The following is a 14,153-nucleotide window of genomic DNA, read 5'->3' on the forward strand; positions in this document are numbered from 1 at the left end:
CACACACACACATATACACACACACACACGTACATACACACACACACACACGTACATACACACACACACACACACGTACATACACACACACACACACACGTACATACACACACACACACACGTACATACACACACACACACACGTACATACACACACACACACACGTACATACACACACACACACGTACATACACACACACACACACACGTACATCCATACAAACACGTACATCCATACAAACACGTACATCCATACAAACACGTACATCCATACAAACACGTACATCCATACAAACACGTACATCCATCCATACACGTACATCCATACACGTACATCCATACACGTACATCCATACACGTACATCCATACACGTACATACATACACATATATATACACGTACATACATACACATATACACATTTTTATATATACATACACATACATATACATATATACACATTTTTATATATACATACACATACATATACATACACACACATGCATACATAGATACATATAGATATGTGTATACATAAACATATATACATATGTATATACACATATATATACATATGTATATACACATACATATATAGATATGTATATACATATCTATATACACACATATAATGTAATGCAATTTAAAATGAAAGATTTTATTCTAAATTCTAGGATATATTAAATATATGTATATATATATATATATATATATATATATATATATATATATATACATACACACACACACACACACGTATACACATACATATATACATACACAAACGTGTGTATGCTTGAGAGAGAGAAAGAGAGAGAAAACACCAAACTCGAAATCCTTTCGCCAATTGTCAACAATCACTTCTCTCTTGCAATGTAACAAATTTCTTCTTCACACAAACAACATATCTCGGCTCTCCTTTACAATCCACACCTCTCATTAATGGCAGTAAGTGCACCACATTTGCTTTATGGTTGCCTCTAAACAATGTACATAACCAGAGAACCCCTATGAAGCTGTACAACCGAGTCGTGTGTGCGTGTGTGTGTGTGTGTGTGTGTGTGATAATAGAGACAAGAATGCAAATAGGTGTGCGTACATATAACATACTGCCCTACCCTTCTCTTTAACAGAGTGCTAAAGGGGTAGGTGGGTGGGCAGGAGATGATAAAGTGAAAGATGGAAAGAGATGACTGCATGTGATACGGTGACAAAGATTCAGAGAAGAGAGAGATCAAGATATACTGTCTATGTTTCTATCTCTCCTTTCCTGTTATCACCCACTTCTCTCTCTCTCTCTCTCTCTCTCTCTCTCTCTCTCGTGTGTGTGTGTGTGTGTGTGTGTGTGTGTGTGTGTGTGTGTGTGTGAATTCCTAGAACATTATGAATACATATACATTTATAAAGTTACAGTATTTAAGTATAATTTACTGTGAGGTTTTTAAAAGAAAAACATATGTACTAGAAAAAAGAACAAACAGACATCCTGTTTACTTTATTGCGATAGTTATGATTTCATTAGTTAGTTTTAAATTCGTCTGCAAGCTATTTAATACACAAAAGAAAAATTAAAAATAATTTAATGAAACTGATTAAAAACCTTAATTATCTCTGATTAAAAATACAGATTTCTTAATGAAATGTTTCTATAAAAGAAGCAGAAAAGTAGGAAAGAGAAATAAGAGTGAGAGGATGAGAAAGAGATGAGACAAACAGAAAGCAAGTCAACAAGACAGACCGGAACTATACAAACAGTTAACGTCAATATAAACATCTAGACGATTTTGGATAAGCAGAATGTCAGGCTGACAATCTGAATACCAACAACAATATTACATAACTTTAAGTGAGGTGAGAAAAAAAATAATTTACATTACATGATACACTAAGATAAGCTGCTTCAAGTTATGTCCAAGAACATCAAATCAATATCATTGTCTTTTTTTTTTATATTTATATCTATTTTACTGTGGGTAGGGGTTAGACCAGTTTTCAAGTAACCTACCACATAAATCATCAAATCCATGAAAGCACTAAGATCTGAACTGGCCCTGTTAACACACATGGTGTTTCTAATTACACTGCTACTTGCATAAAAACACTTTATATAACAAATATCAATTCACTCAGCACACCAGAGAAAAACGAGTTAACATTTTAAAAAAGCAGAGAACAGCAACAGCACAAAATTTACAAAACAAAGCTCTTAACACTAATACTTCATAGTCAAATAGTTTAATGTTGATATAAAATAATTTATCAATTACGACTTTATTAACAAGTATTTGATTACATTCGTAATTTTAAGAGAAGAAAAAAAAAGGAAAATTTGAAAATCTTATAGGATAGGAGGAGCCAAATAACTTAAAAATCAGTGTGTGTTATATGCTGAAGTTGTGTGTCAAGACAACTGCTTACAACTTAAAATTGTGCTGCACACATAACTGTCCATGCATTCTTTTGAAAACAGTATCAAGGGTGACTAGAATATTAAAGTAATTGTAGACAGCCAAGGATTGCTTAGCATACTACTATACCGCATGTCTTTTGTATAGTTATTTCATGACTGTATTTCCAATGAGATACACTACTACATTTGTGATTCAATTACTTTTTAAAATAATCTGGAATTTGGTTTGAAAGAATATATAAATTCATTTTATCATTAAGATGGTATTTAGAACATAAAAAGTTCTGGTTTGACTACTATTAAAAATAATAAAAAAATAAAAACTGTAGGAGAGGTAACTTTCTATCAGAGATATGTGTGTTGATATGATGAGACACCATTCAGAAAGGAAATGGTTTAACTTTACAAAAATACCCCTTAAGCACATTAAGCTTATTTTTCAAAACTCTCATAAACCATAAAGTAATTTAAAGCTTAATTCAGGAAAGTTATTTTCCAAAAGATATATATTGGGGCATTCGTTTAAACATTTGCTGAACTACATTCATCAATTTTTAATGGGATTTTTCATAACTGCCATAAAAAATATAAATAAGTTTTAAGAAATAAAAACTCACAGACTAGTGTAATGAATTAACTAGAAAACACATACTCTAAATGTAAAACCAAATAAACATTAAACTAACTGAAGAATACTGCCTATTTCAGCCAGAATAACAATCATACGTTTCTAAACATCACAATAGAAAAAGGAAAACTCACACAAATCTCACAAACAAATATTTTTTTCCTTTTAACATGAATTGCACATTTTTTAATCTAAAAAATTATATCCCCTTTGTACAAATTTTAATAAAAATAAAGTAAATAGATAATTAGTAGAGAGATGTAGTGTTATGTGTCATTAATGGTGAAGATTTTAGCAAGATGTAGGTCAGTGTTCTAGTTATAGAATATGAGTGTCACCAGACTAGCATGGGAGCAGCACAAGGAAAGGCAGCAGGAAACAACTTAATGAAGCATGTTTTTAATATACATATTTCACAAAGTTATTTCATAATGAAAATGGTTCAGTACCAACACAACACTTTAAAACATGTAACAGTAATTGTTACTTTTTAGTTTTCAGAATTAGTGTTAATATATATATAATAAAATTTGATAATTACCAAAATTTACTCCTGAAACGAAAATGTATAAATTAAGCTTAAAACTTTAATGTATAATAAAAGTTTCTATTCACCCAAGTGTTGTGTCAATACAAATACAAATGCCAGCACTAGTTCTACCATCACACCATTGAGCTGTGCAGATGAAAAATTGCAAACTCACCTTCTCGTTTCATTCCCATAGCCAAACATTTCATATAACGACAATACTGACATCGATTTCTTTGCCGTTTGTCAATGATACAGTTTCTGTCATCACGGCAAGCATAAGTAAGGTCTTTCCGCACAGTTCTCTTGAAGAACCCTTTACAGCCTTCACAACTATTAGAGAGGAAATAAAATCAAAAAGTAAATACATGATTCGACATTCTTTCAGATGAAAAATAATGAACATTTTAGTTTCTATCAAAAGGCCATTACAACACATTGCGAGTATAAAGGAAACTGTTGAATGTTTTTCTTAATTAAATTAAAAAATTTTATTCAAGTACTATAAAGTTAACTTGAAAAGTATTTCAGAACAAACCAAAGTTAAATTTAAAATCTAGTTCCATAAATGTAATTTATTGAGCACTGATGTAATTTAATCCTTCCCTTCAAATTACATTGATGACCAATATTGTCAGCATTGAGCTTAAAATGATTCCTAACATTGGTTTCCAAGGCAAAAATATTACATAAAAATATTAAATCACAAAAGAAAAACAAATCTTTTCAATTTCTTACAAATCTGATACAAGATGTTTTATTCATTATAGGAAAACACACACAAACAAAAGTTGTCTATATTAAACCAGTCACTCCAACCTTCTTCCATTCAACTGCTTATAATTCTTCAATTGTAATCTTTGTATACCGTTATTGTTCCATATTTAGCTAAATGAAATCTGATAATAGTTTTTCTTTTCTCAAACAAAAACTGATTCAGAAGAGTTTATACAAAATAACCCAAATCAGAACACTGAACTTTACAAATGAGCTGACTCAAGGTACATGGAATAGATGAGATACTGAACACATGAACATTGCTTAATCTTTTCTTGACGTCAGAAACTAAATATGATGATATAGCATCATATCCAACCAAATGAAGTGATAAATTTCCATTCCTAATTTGTATTCCCCTCTCTATAATTCAACATTTATGTCATTCACTAATTTTATTCAATCAAATTTTTTTATCTGACAATAGTAGTTTGTGGAATATGTTTATGTTTGCAGTATTACCAAATAAAAATGTTAGCTCTTTCACAGTCTATGATGTATGCTTTCAAATTTGCTTTGTGATCTCACAGTGAACATGAATTTAGCTGTTTTTTCTAGTTAATGATTTAATTTTAAAAACTTTCTTTTGAAATCAATTGCAATTTCTATGAGGTCACAATCTTCAAAACATGGATCTCTGCAAAGAAATTGAGTGCCTTCATATATATTGTTTGTTTCTGGTACTTTGTTCTCCATTTTCATATTCCATTTTTTATTGCAATACAGGTGGAGTTAGTTCAACTAATCAGTACAAGATAGATGCATGAGAACTTTTAAAGCAGGTCCACCCACCCACCATATCTCTCTGCTTATTTACACTTTTCATATTTTTGAAACATCTCCACACTGGTTATTTTAATTGAAGTGTTTATCTCAAGTTTTTACTTTATTGAAGTGACCTGTGTTAACAATGGTAAAACTAGGGTTGGCATTACAGGAGCATCAAAAAGCTAACTGGAAAAACAACATGCTGACACATTCTCTTTATGACTCTTAAACTGCTTTCAGTTTTGTTTTCTCTCGTTTTACAGTCTAGTTGATTTTAATGTGCATTTTTCCCAAGCTGTCAATAAATAGAGAAGTCTACAATGCATTTCAATGTTATTTCATGATTTATAGGGAGCTTCATTTCTTTCCTTTATTTAACTTCGCTTTTGGTTCAGATACCTTACTTCTTAGCTCTTTCATGACCATATTTCCATTGAAATACACTACATATTTCAATTAATTTTGAAAATAAATCAAGAATTCAGAAATTATGCATTATGGAAACTGAGGCGTTCTCAGACAGGTAGGTATCAAAAAGGATAATATATGAAATTTAGCTCTCAAAGTTCATTCATATTTTTGGTGTTTGAAACTTAGTTATATGCATCCATTTCTTTCAAGCAGAGTATCCAATTATTGATATATGAAGCCTCTATCTTTGTTCTGATAGATCATGCCTCTAAATCTATTAATGCTATCATAATGACCTCATTTTCTTCATGTCCCAAATAATCTCTATTATTACAAAGAAGTGGAAATTTTTACTAAATCTCCACAATTACCTATTACAACCTTTCAGATATTGCTGCATAGTGCATGTTCAAAGTTCTGTTTGGAATGCCTTCTTAGACGGTAGGAGCAGATTCATGTCCAAGAGGAATGACCTAAATGGCTTTCCACGTAACATTGTTCATAGATGAAGGGAAACTTCAATGAACATCATGTACCAATGTCAGAGATCTGCTGTACCACAAGGAACTTCACAGCAGAGACTCTTCCCAACCCTGTATCCAGTGTCATGCACTGGGAATGTCTGGCAAGAAAGCTATTTCCCTATCTATAAAAAAAACCTATCCTTCTCAGTTCTGAACACAGCTACTTAGCTAAGGTGGAGGTAGACAATTTCTACTGCAGCATTTGTAGGTTGTGTTTGGCCCAGATCCTCTGACACTATGATTGCTGTACTCCTCTGCCTTTCTTCCTTTTGGGCACATGGGTTGGCCTGTCCAGGAGGTGTTTCCACTTGAATGCATCATGGTTGTGTTTCTGATTGGCTCATCAGCTGTGATTGAGCCTTTGATTTCAGTTATTGTGAAAGGTCAGGGACTGAAGGGGAGATGGAGTTGTCAACTTTTTTTAATGAGCACCTGGTTGCCAACATGTATCTGGTGCTCAGTAGCATAGTTCCATTTATCAAACAGGTGAATCATGCTGGATGAGCAGATTGTGTAGTGCTCTTGTTGATTTCATGTGAGGCACCTTGGTTGATACTGTGCAATTTAACAAGCTTTCTGCTGGGCTGACACCTGTTGTACTGTGTTGAGTTATACAGTATTTCAGCAGAATGTTGTGGACTGAATGTCTGAGGGTCCTGTCTATCAATGTAAGTAGTGTGGGTTACTTTGCCCAACACCCACAAAACTTTTGGCAAATCCATTGCTGTCAAAGTGCTCTGGCTCAATTTGCCTATGTACAAAACCTTGCCGTTTGGCATATATCTGAAATTCCTCTGGCTGGAAGGGAGGTCCATTTTCGGCTTTTATCACTTCTGGAATACTATGGGTGCATTTCACTCTACGAAGCTTCGGAATCAAGTGGTCCACCTATGTCATTATGACAATTTCCACTTCAGGGAAACAGCTGTACTTATCAGGCTGAAACTTCCTTCCAATAAATCCTTCAAAGTCCATGCACAAATTCTGCCATGGCCTTTCTGGAAGGCAGCTTGGTTTCAATGGATCATAGTGATGCCTTAAAACATTGTGGTTAGAAAAGCTTTACAGCTTGACAAATTCTTCTGCACTTTGTCCATATTGGGAAACCAGACTTTGCTTTGCAGGTATTGTTTTGATTTTGTCAGTCCATGGTGCCCTTCATGGGTAAGTACAATAACATCAGCTTGTATTATCTTAAGGATAACAAGATGAATGCCCCTGAAAGCTAGTGATTTGTGATTGCCAGTTCTGCAAAAATGTGTCTAAAAGGTTGTACTACCAGCCTCTCTGCAAGGGTACCCTTCAATGTGTCAACTTTAAGCATAGCTAGGGTGTTGTCATTGTTGGTTTCCCTTTTCAACATTGATAGGTGTATCTATCCAGAAGGTCAATTTCTGTATAGCATTAGTAGGCTTTGCTTCCAAAGGGTTAACTATTAGATTTCTATAAACTTTTGCTAAATTTTAGAAGTTGCTTTTTCAACTTAACTTTTATCTGTTCTCAGAAATTACATCCTCATTAATTCATAAATATCATCTATCAACTTAGTTACATAAGTGGTTAACACTTCAAGCAGCTTTTAAAAGACCAGAAAATAGACAATTGAGCTTAATCAGCTGCACAATGTTATTTTGTTGTAAACATTTCAGAAACCAAATTGATAAATAATTGGGGAGGGGGAAGAAAAAGAAAAGAAACTATCTTTCAACTGCATATACAGCCTTTTTTTTTTTTTTTTTTTCTCTCTTTCAGCTAATTCTTGGGACAGATTATCTTGTTTTTATTTAAATTTTCAATAATTCAGTATTTCAATATACAGAAACATTGGTACAATCTACATGAATGTCTAAAATAAATACTTGTTTTCCCAAATGAAAGTACGACCTAAGAAATGAAATAACTCAAACTAGAAATCAAGTTCTAGGTTGCTCACTGGGAGCTTACCTACACTGAATGTCAATCCAAGCTAGCAGGAGCAGATTTGGAATGTCTTTAAGAATGACTGGATCATACTCTCTCTAAATTATTCTTGATATACATTATATATATATATATATATATATATATATATATATATATATATATATATATATGTAATAATTTTCCAGAGGATGTAGCAACCGTTACCAATATAGCACAAGAACTTACCTTAGGGGATCATTAACTAGATTCCTTAAGGGTCGTTCTCACAGTTTATATTTATATTATAAGGTTTTTAACTTTTAAATTTTCATATATATATATATATATATATATATACACACACACACACATTGATATACATTATATATATATATATATATATATATATATATATATATATATATATATATATATATATACATATACACACAAAATTAACTCACTTGTTGAGAAAAACATCAAATAAAATACTTTTGAGAGACAAATCATATGACATTTCAATCTTTCCAAGGAACATTAGCTATATAAATAAAGTTGTTCCAAAATTGAATAAAAAGATATCAGTTCTATGAATTAATCTGCTGCTACTCATTAATAATACTAATGCAGGTAAAATGATTAAACTGACAAATGTTACACATTAGATCATCTGCTGACAATTGTATCAAAATTAGATTGTTAAAAAATATTCTTACTGGCAACCTTTAATTATGATCAATATTGAGAAGCCTCAATGCTCAGGATAAAAAATATTTCCACTAGATATTTTGCAAAACAATACATAGAAAATAAAGACAAATTTACAATTCCCTGATACTGTAGAGAAACTGGAGACAATTTAGATTACTAGTCTATACACAATCTCAGTTGGTTTTTAATTAGTTCCAGACTAGAATGGAAATTAAAACAGCTTACCACTAGTGATATATCATATAAAATAGGCTATGTACATTGAGTACTATACTATCTACCGAAGAAGAACACAGAAATTTGTTTATACACATTCCATTTTCCATACTGGAATATAGAGATGTTTGAGGATAATCTAAAAAAAAAGCCCAAGCAGGAAAAGTGGGGATCTCCAAAGTTAACTTTCATATATTAAAACTATCTATCAAAATTCCCTTTACATAATTGAAATCTGGGGAAAAAATTTTTTTAATGTAAAATTAACAGCAAAAAAAAAAAAAAAAAAAAAAAAACTTCCAAGTGCAAAACAAAATTTACATTGACTATTATATTGCAACATCATACTACCAAGTCATTACATTTCTAAAAGCTTAATCTAGAAACTGAAAAACAGTTTTTTTTTTTAAATGTTACAAAAAAAATGTAAAATAAAATAAAAACTAATGGATTGTTTTACATGCCAAAATTAAATATTCTCTTTGCCATTTGATATAATTCCCAAAAAGGATATTGCTGATTAACTACTAACCAAACTAATCAGTCATTTAATTTCCCACTACCTTGGAAATAGCCCCATCTCATTCACATTGCATTCATTTTAGTAACCTACTTTAACTACTAGCTCAGTCAAAACTGCAGTGAATAGCTTTTTGTGTTTTTGTACAGTAAGAATTTAGTTGACTCCACATCAAAGCTATCTAACAAAAAGAAGAATTTCATCTGAAAATCAACCTCATTACAATAATTGTAAACAATTTCCTTTGCAATAATTTTAGCATATTTAATATCTTCAAAAAAATGCTTCCTCATACAAATAACAAATGCAATTTATACTGATTAGCTGTTCAATGATAAAAAGTCTTTGTTCATATACCAACAGTTGTTTCAGCTATTTTCATATTTGTGCAAGGAGTAAATAAATATGACTATTTTCTAGCTATTTGAAAATTCATTCCATTTTATTATATTGATACACAACCCAAACATATGGTGTAGAAGAGGATACACCAGCAGAATACAATTAATCTGTTCATACCTTGCAAACTAAAGCACCTTCCCACAATCAGTTATGGAACAATAGAACAACTCATTCTTATTAACAGTTACAACAGGAAGAATCACATAATGTACACATCAATCAACACACTGCTTTAGACAAGCTATTCAAATCAATTCAATTTTTATGTTGATTTCCCTGACATTTCAGTAATCACCTCCATTGACTGCTACCATTTAACATTGATATATATATATATATATATAATTTGTTTCTTAGTACTGATTAAGAGAGCGCAAGCTAAATGTGATTTTTACTGATCAAGAAGAGCTCTTGAAAAAAGAATCACTTGAAAATAAAAGGCTTATTCAAAGCAGGCTGCTATAACTTATCTCCCAATACTAAACTATCAGTTAATAGACCTTATTTAATGAGACATGTTAGGTTAAGTGGCTTTAGTTATCTTAAAAGAGTCAAGAGATTTATCCTACATTAAGAAATAAAAACAAAATAGACAAATGTTACTGAGATGAAAAGGTCACTGGGTAAGAAAAATCTGTATGGAGCCAATCCAGCCATATACTTAGTTGCATGCTACTACACTCAAAACATCTAATTCAACATGTTTTTCACACCAGTAAAACTATCGACAAGTAAATTGTAATATATATATATATATATATATATATATATATATATATATATATATATAAACACACACACACATACATGAGTGATATAAGGAAGAAGGTTGAGCTCACAGTAGTAGGTACGTCACACCCTTTGTGCATATTTCAGCTTCTGACCCACACACAAGATCACATATTGCTTTTCCTAAATATTATTCACAAAGCAGTTTACAGTTGTAATAAAATAAAAATAAAACTAACTTTTTACTGAAATAATCCCTGACAAACAACAGTCAAGCAAAGACCTGAAACCAAAGACATCACAGCAATTAGGTTTCTGTGATCTATGCCCAAAACAGATTAACAGCTACTTTTAAATTTATGAAGCAGCTAATAAGCATTAGAATTAGAGTCAGCCAATACAGAACCTCCTACGTTGAAGGTTTGTGAGACTGAGCATCAGAGACATTTGATTTATAGCAGAATCAAACTCAGCTTAAGCAATTGTTTTTGTGTGACATCACCATATTTATTTACAGCATCAATATTCATATAGACTGAGGAGTAACATGACTATCCCACTTTACATGTTTAATCATTTGGTGGGTTGTTTGCATGTAGAAATGCCAAATCCAGGGCAAGCTAAATAACTTTCTGCATCCATTTTTGGTGTAAAAATCTATGACATGGACAGAGTTTAAGGCAAATTTTCTAGAGATGGATACCTGTCCTGTCACCAACTGTCACCTGCTTCAAAGCAAGGTAATATTTTCCCATGACCAGACATGTTTCTGCAGAATAATGGAAATGAACAATACTGTTTGTGTGGCAGTGACAATCATTTACAACTATCACACATCAAAACAAAGACATACACACACACATGTATATATATATATATATATATATACATACAATAGTCTTCTATCAGTTTCTATTTACTGAATCTATTCACAAGGTTCTGATCAATCTTGGGTTATATAAGACATGAGCCCTTGTACCACACAGTGGATTTGAACCTAGAACCATATGGTTGTGAAGCAAACTTCTTACTATACAGCCACACCTGTGCCTCATTGTATTTGGATTTATGAAGTGGATACAAGATCATATTTTGAGAGAAGAATAAAGGATACAGCTGTCTTGAATTCAATTCAACTAAGTTAAAATACTCAAAGTTTCATCATGAGGTTCCAATGGACAGATCAGAACATACTTAAGAAATTAAATCACTGAGGAAAATTACTCAAATGCCACTTGCATGACAAACAACCGCTAAGTTATTAACATGTGTAATGCAACAAACATTAAAAAGTTAACTAAAAATAATCATGTGAGAAAACAAACTAGATTAACTCAGCAAGAAAGATGAGCCTTATGAAGGACCAAGATATGTGGTGCATTGCTATACTCAAGAAGAGCCGCCCACTAAAACAACTGATATGCTAAAACCAAGATGCCACATGAAAAGTACTGGTGGCAGGAAACCAATGCCCAGAAATCAATATCTTATAAATATATGTGGAAACGATTGTAATCAACTTACCTGCTTTCAATCTATCTCAGCCAGTGAAAATTACCAGAGTAAAAACCTCATTTACAATGTACATCAACAATTATATCGCACTGGGAAATTTCATTTAAATTCATGAAAATGGCTATATTTTTATGGTTTATATCCTGGACTAATTACATTTCATCAAAATCCTTAGTTTCTAACAGGACTAGATTAAATAGGGAAAGCACTGCTGGACTTTGAGGGTTAACGCATAGTTTGACCTTGTAAATTAGGGCAGCAAAAACAATTTCAAATTTAAAGTTTAAAAAATGAAATGCTTATGTTTAGCATCATGTTACACTCACATTTTCAGTCATGAATGTTCAACAAGTAAAAAGAAACATTCATATGACCTTATTTATAAGATTGTGTTCTTGTTACCTACTTTTCATCCTCACAATTCAATGCAATAGTTAAAACAATGTGGCAGTGCTTGAATCTATGATCTTTAGATAGCCCAGAAATTTAACCACTTCAGTACCATATTTAATTCAGAACTGTTGCAGAGAGCAGCTGGTTAAATATCCAACTCTCTTTCCAAAAGACCCTTCAAATTCTCTAACACCTAACTATTCAATAATAACCAGCTCATAGTGTTCCTTTTCAAATGAAAAGTGGTTCTCTATGCCATGTTGAAGACGATTCAAGAGATTCGTAGACCCAGGTTAAATCAAATGTAAAGATGGTTCTTCAGCTTAGAATTCTTTCAACTCAAAAACACTCAGATATTGTACACAATTTCAAACATTTAGTAAAAAAAATATGAAAATAATTTCATTTCTGAATTCATACAGATGTATGAAACTGCTTCTTACATTTAAACTTCAATAGATTACTCGGGCATTAATATTTTTGATGTTTGCAACATAGAAATAGAGAAAGATAACCAAAAAAAGCTTGAATTGAATGTAAATAGACTGATAGACAACTTGACAGCTGATATTTCTTGGTTTTTAAATCCTACAAAGTGCTAAATGATAATTACGAAATCAATTTCCAAGATATACTTGTTCAAATGTTTGTTTGAACAAGTATATTTGGGAAATTGATTTCAAGCTTTGTAGCATGGATTTAATCAAAATGTGAAGCATAGTGGGATAAAGAAAAAAAACATTGTATGAGTGATGGGAATTACTCCAGCATTGAGTCTTAATACATACTGGATTAAAGATTCTATTTCACATTGTTTTTAATGTCTACTGAGCAGTGCCACGTAAAAGAATCTAATACACACTGTAAAATGGTTGGCATTAAGAAGAACATCCAGCCATAGAAACCATGCCAAATCAGACTGGAGTGTGGTGCAGCTTCCCAGCTCTGGTCAAACCATCCAACCCATGCCAGCATGGACAACAGACATTAAATGATGATGTCTAAGTACATTTCAAATTCTATAAGGTACACACACTCAGATATAATAAACTTATTTGAGGTGCAAGCATAGCTGTGTGGCTAAGAAGTTTACTTCACAACCATATTGTTTTAGGTTTGGTCCCACTAATACTGTGTGAGTGTAATTTGATAGACAAAAACTGTACAGAAGCCTGTTATTAATACGTATGACTAAGAAGTTCACTTCACAAACATGTGGTTTAGATTTCAGTCCTACTACATGGCCCTTTCGGCAAGTGTCCTCTACTATAGCTAAACCCGATCAATGACTAGTGAGTGAATTTGGTGGAAATTTCTCTCTCCCTCTCTCTGTGCGTGCGTGTGTGTGTGTGTGTGTGTGTGTGTGTGTGTGTGTGTGTGTGTGTGTGTGTGTGTGTGTGTGTGTGTGTGTGTGTGTGTGTGTGTGTGTTTACACTGCATATCACATGAAAAAACACTGAGCTATAGATATTGATGTTTGTTCACAATCTCTTTGTCAAATAGTCAACTAGCTATGCACTTTCAAAGGTGAGCAGAATCAACACTCACATGCTTAAAAGTTATCAACAGGGAGAATATCTAACTGTAAAAGAAAGTCTCAATAATATGCATTCGTCTAACCCATGCTAATAAGGAAAATCATCATTTAATGTCTGTTTTCCATGCTGGAAAAGAAGAGGGTTCAACTAGGCTCCATTTGTCTGTTCTGGCATGGTTT

At 32.3% G+C, this 14,153-nt stretch overlaps 1 protein-coding gene across 49 annotated transcripts in view; it reads right to left on the minus strand.

Annotated features, from left to right (window-relative positions):
* The window catches only part of LOC106868437 (retinoic acid receptor RXR), a 584,509-nt gene that overhangs the window by 82,387 nt on the left and 487,969 nt on the right, over positions 1-14,153 (minus strand). For all 49 annotated transcript variants that reach the window (XM_089360965.1, XM_089360953.1, XM_089361057.1 and 46 more), the window contains one exon: positions 3,744-3,901. In XM_089360965.1, coding sequence (XP_089217091.1) covers positions 3,744-3,901 — 158 coding nt within the window. The remainder of the gene's footprint in view (positions 1-3,743; positions 3,902-14,153) is intronic.

This window comes from Octopus bimaculoides, chromosome 1, assembly GCF_046866305.1.
Source record: "Octopus bimaculoides isolate indiv1 chromosome 1, ASM4686630v1, whole genome shotgun sequence".
Taxonomy (NCBI): Eukaryota; Metazoa; Mollusca; class Cephalopoda; order Octopoda; family Octopodidae; genus Octopus; species Octopus bimaculoides.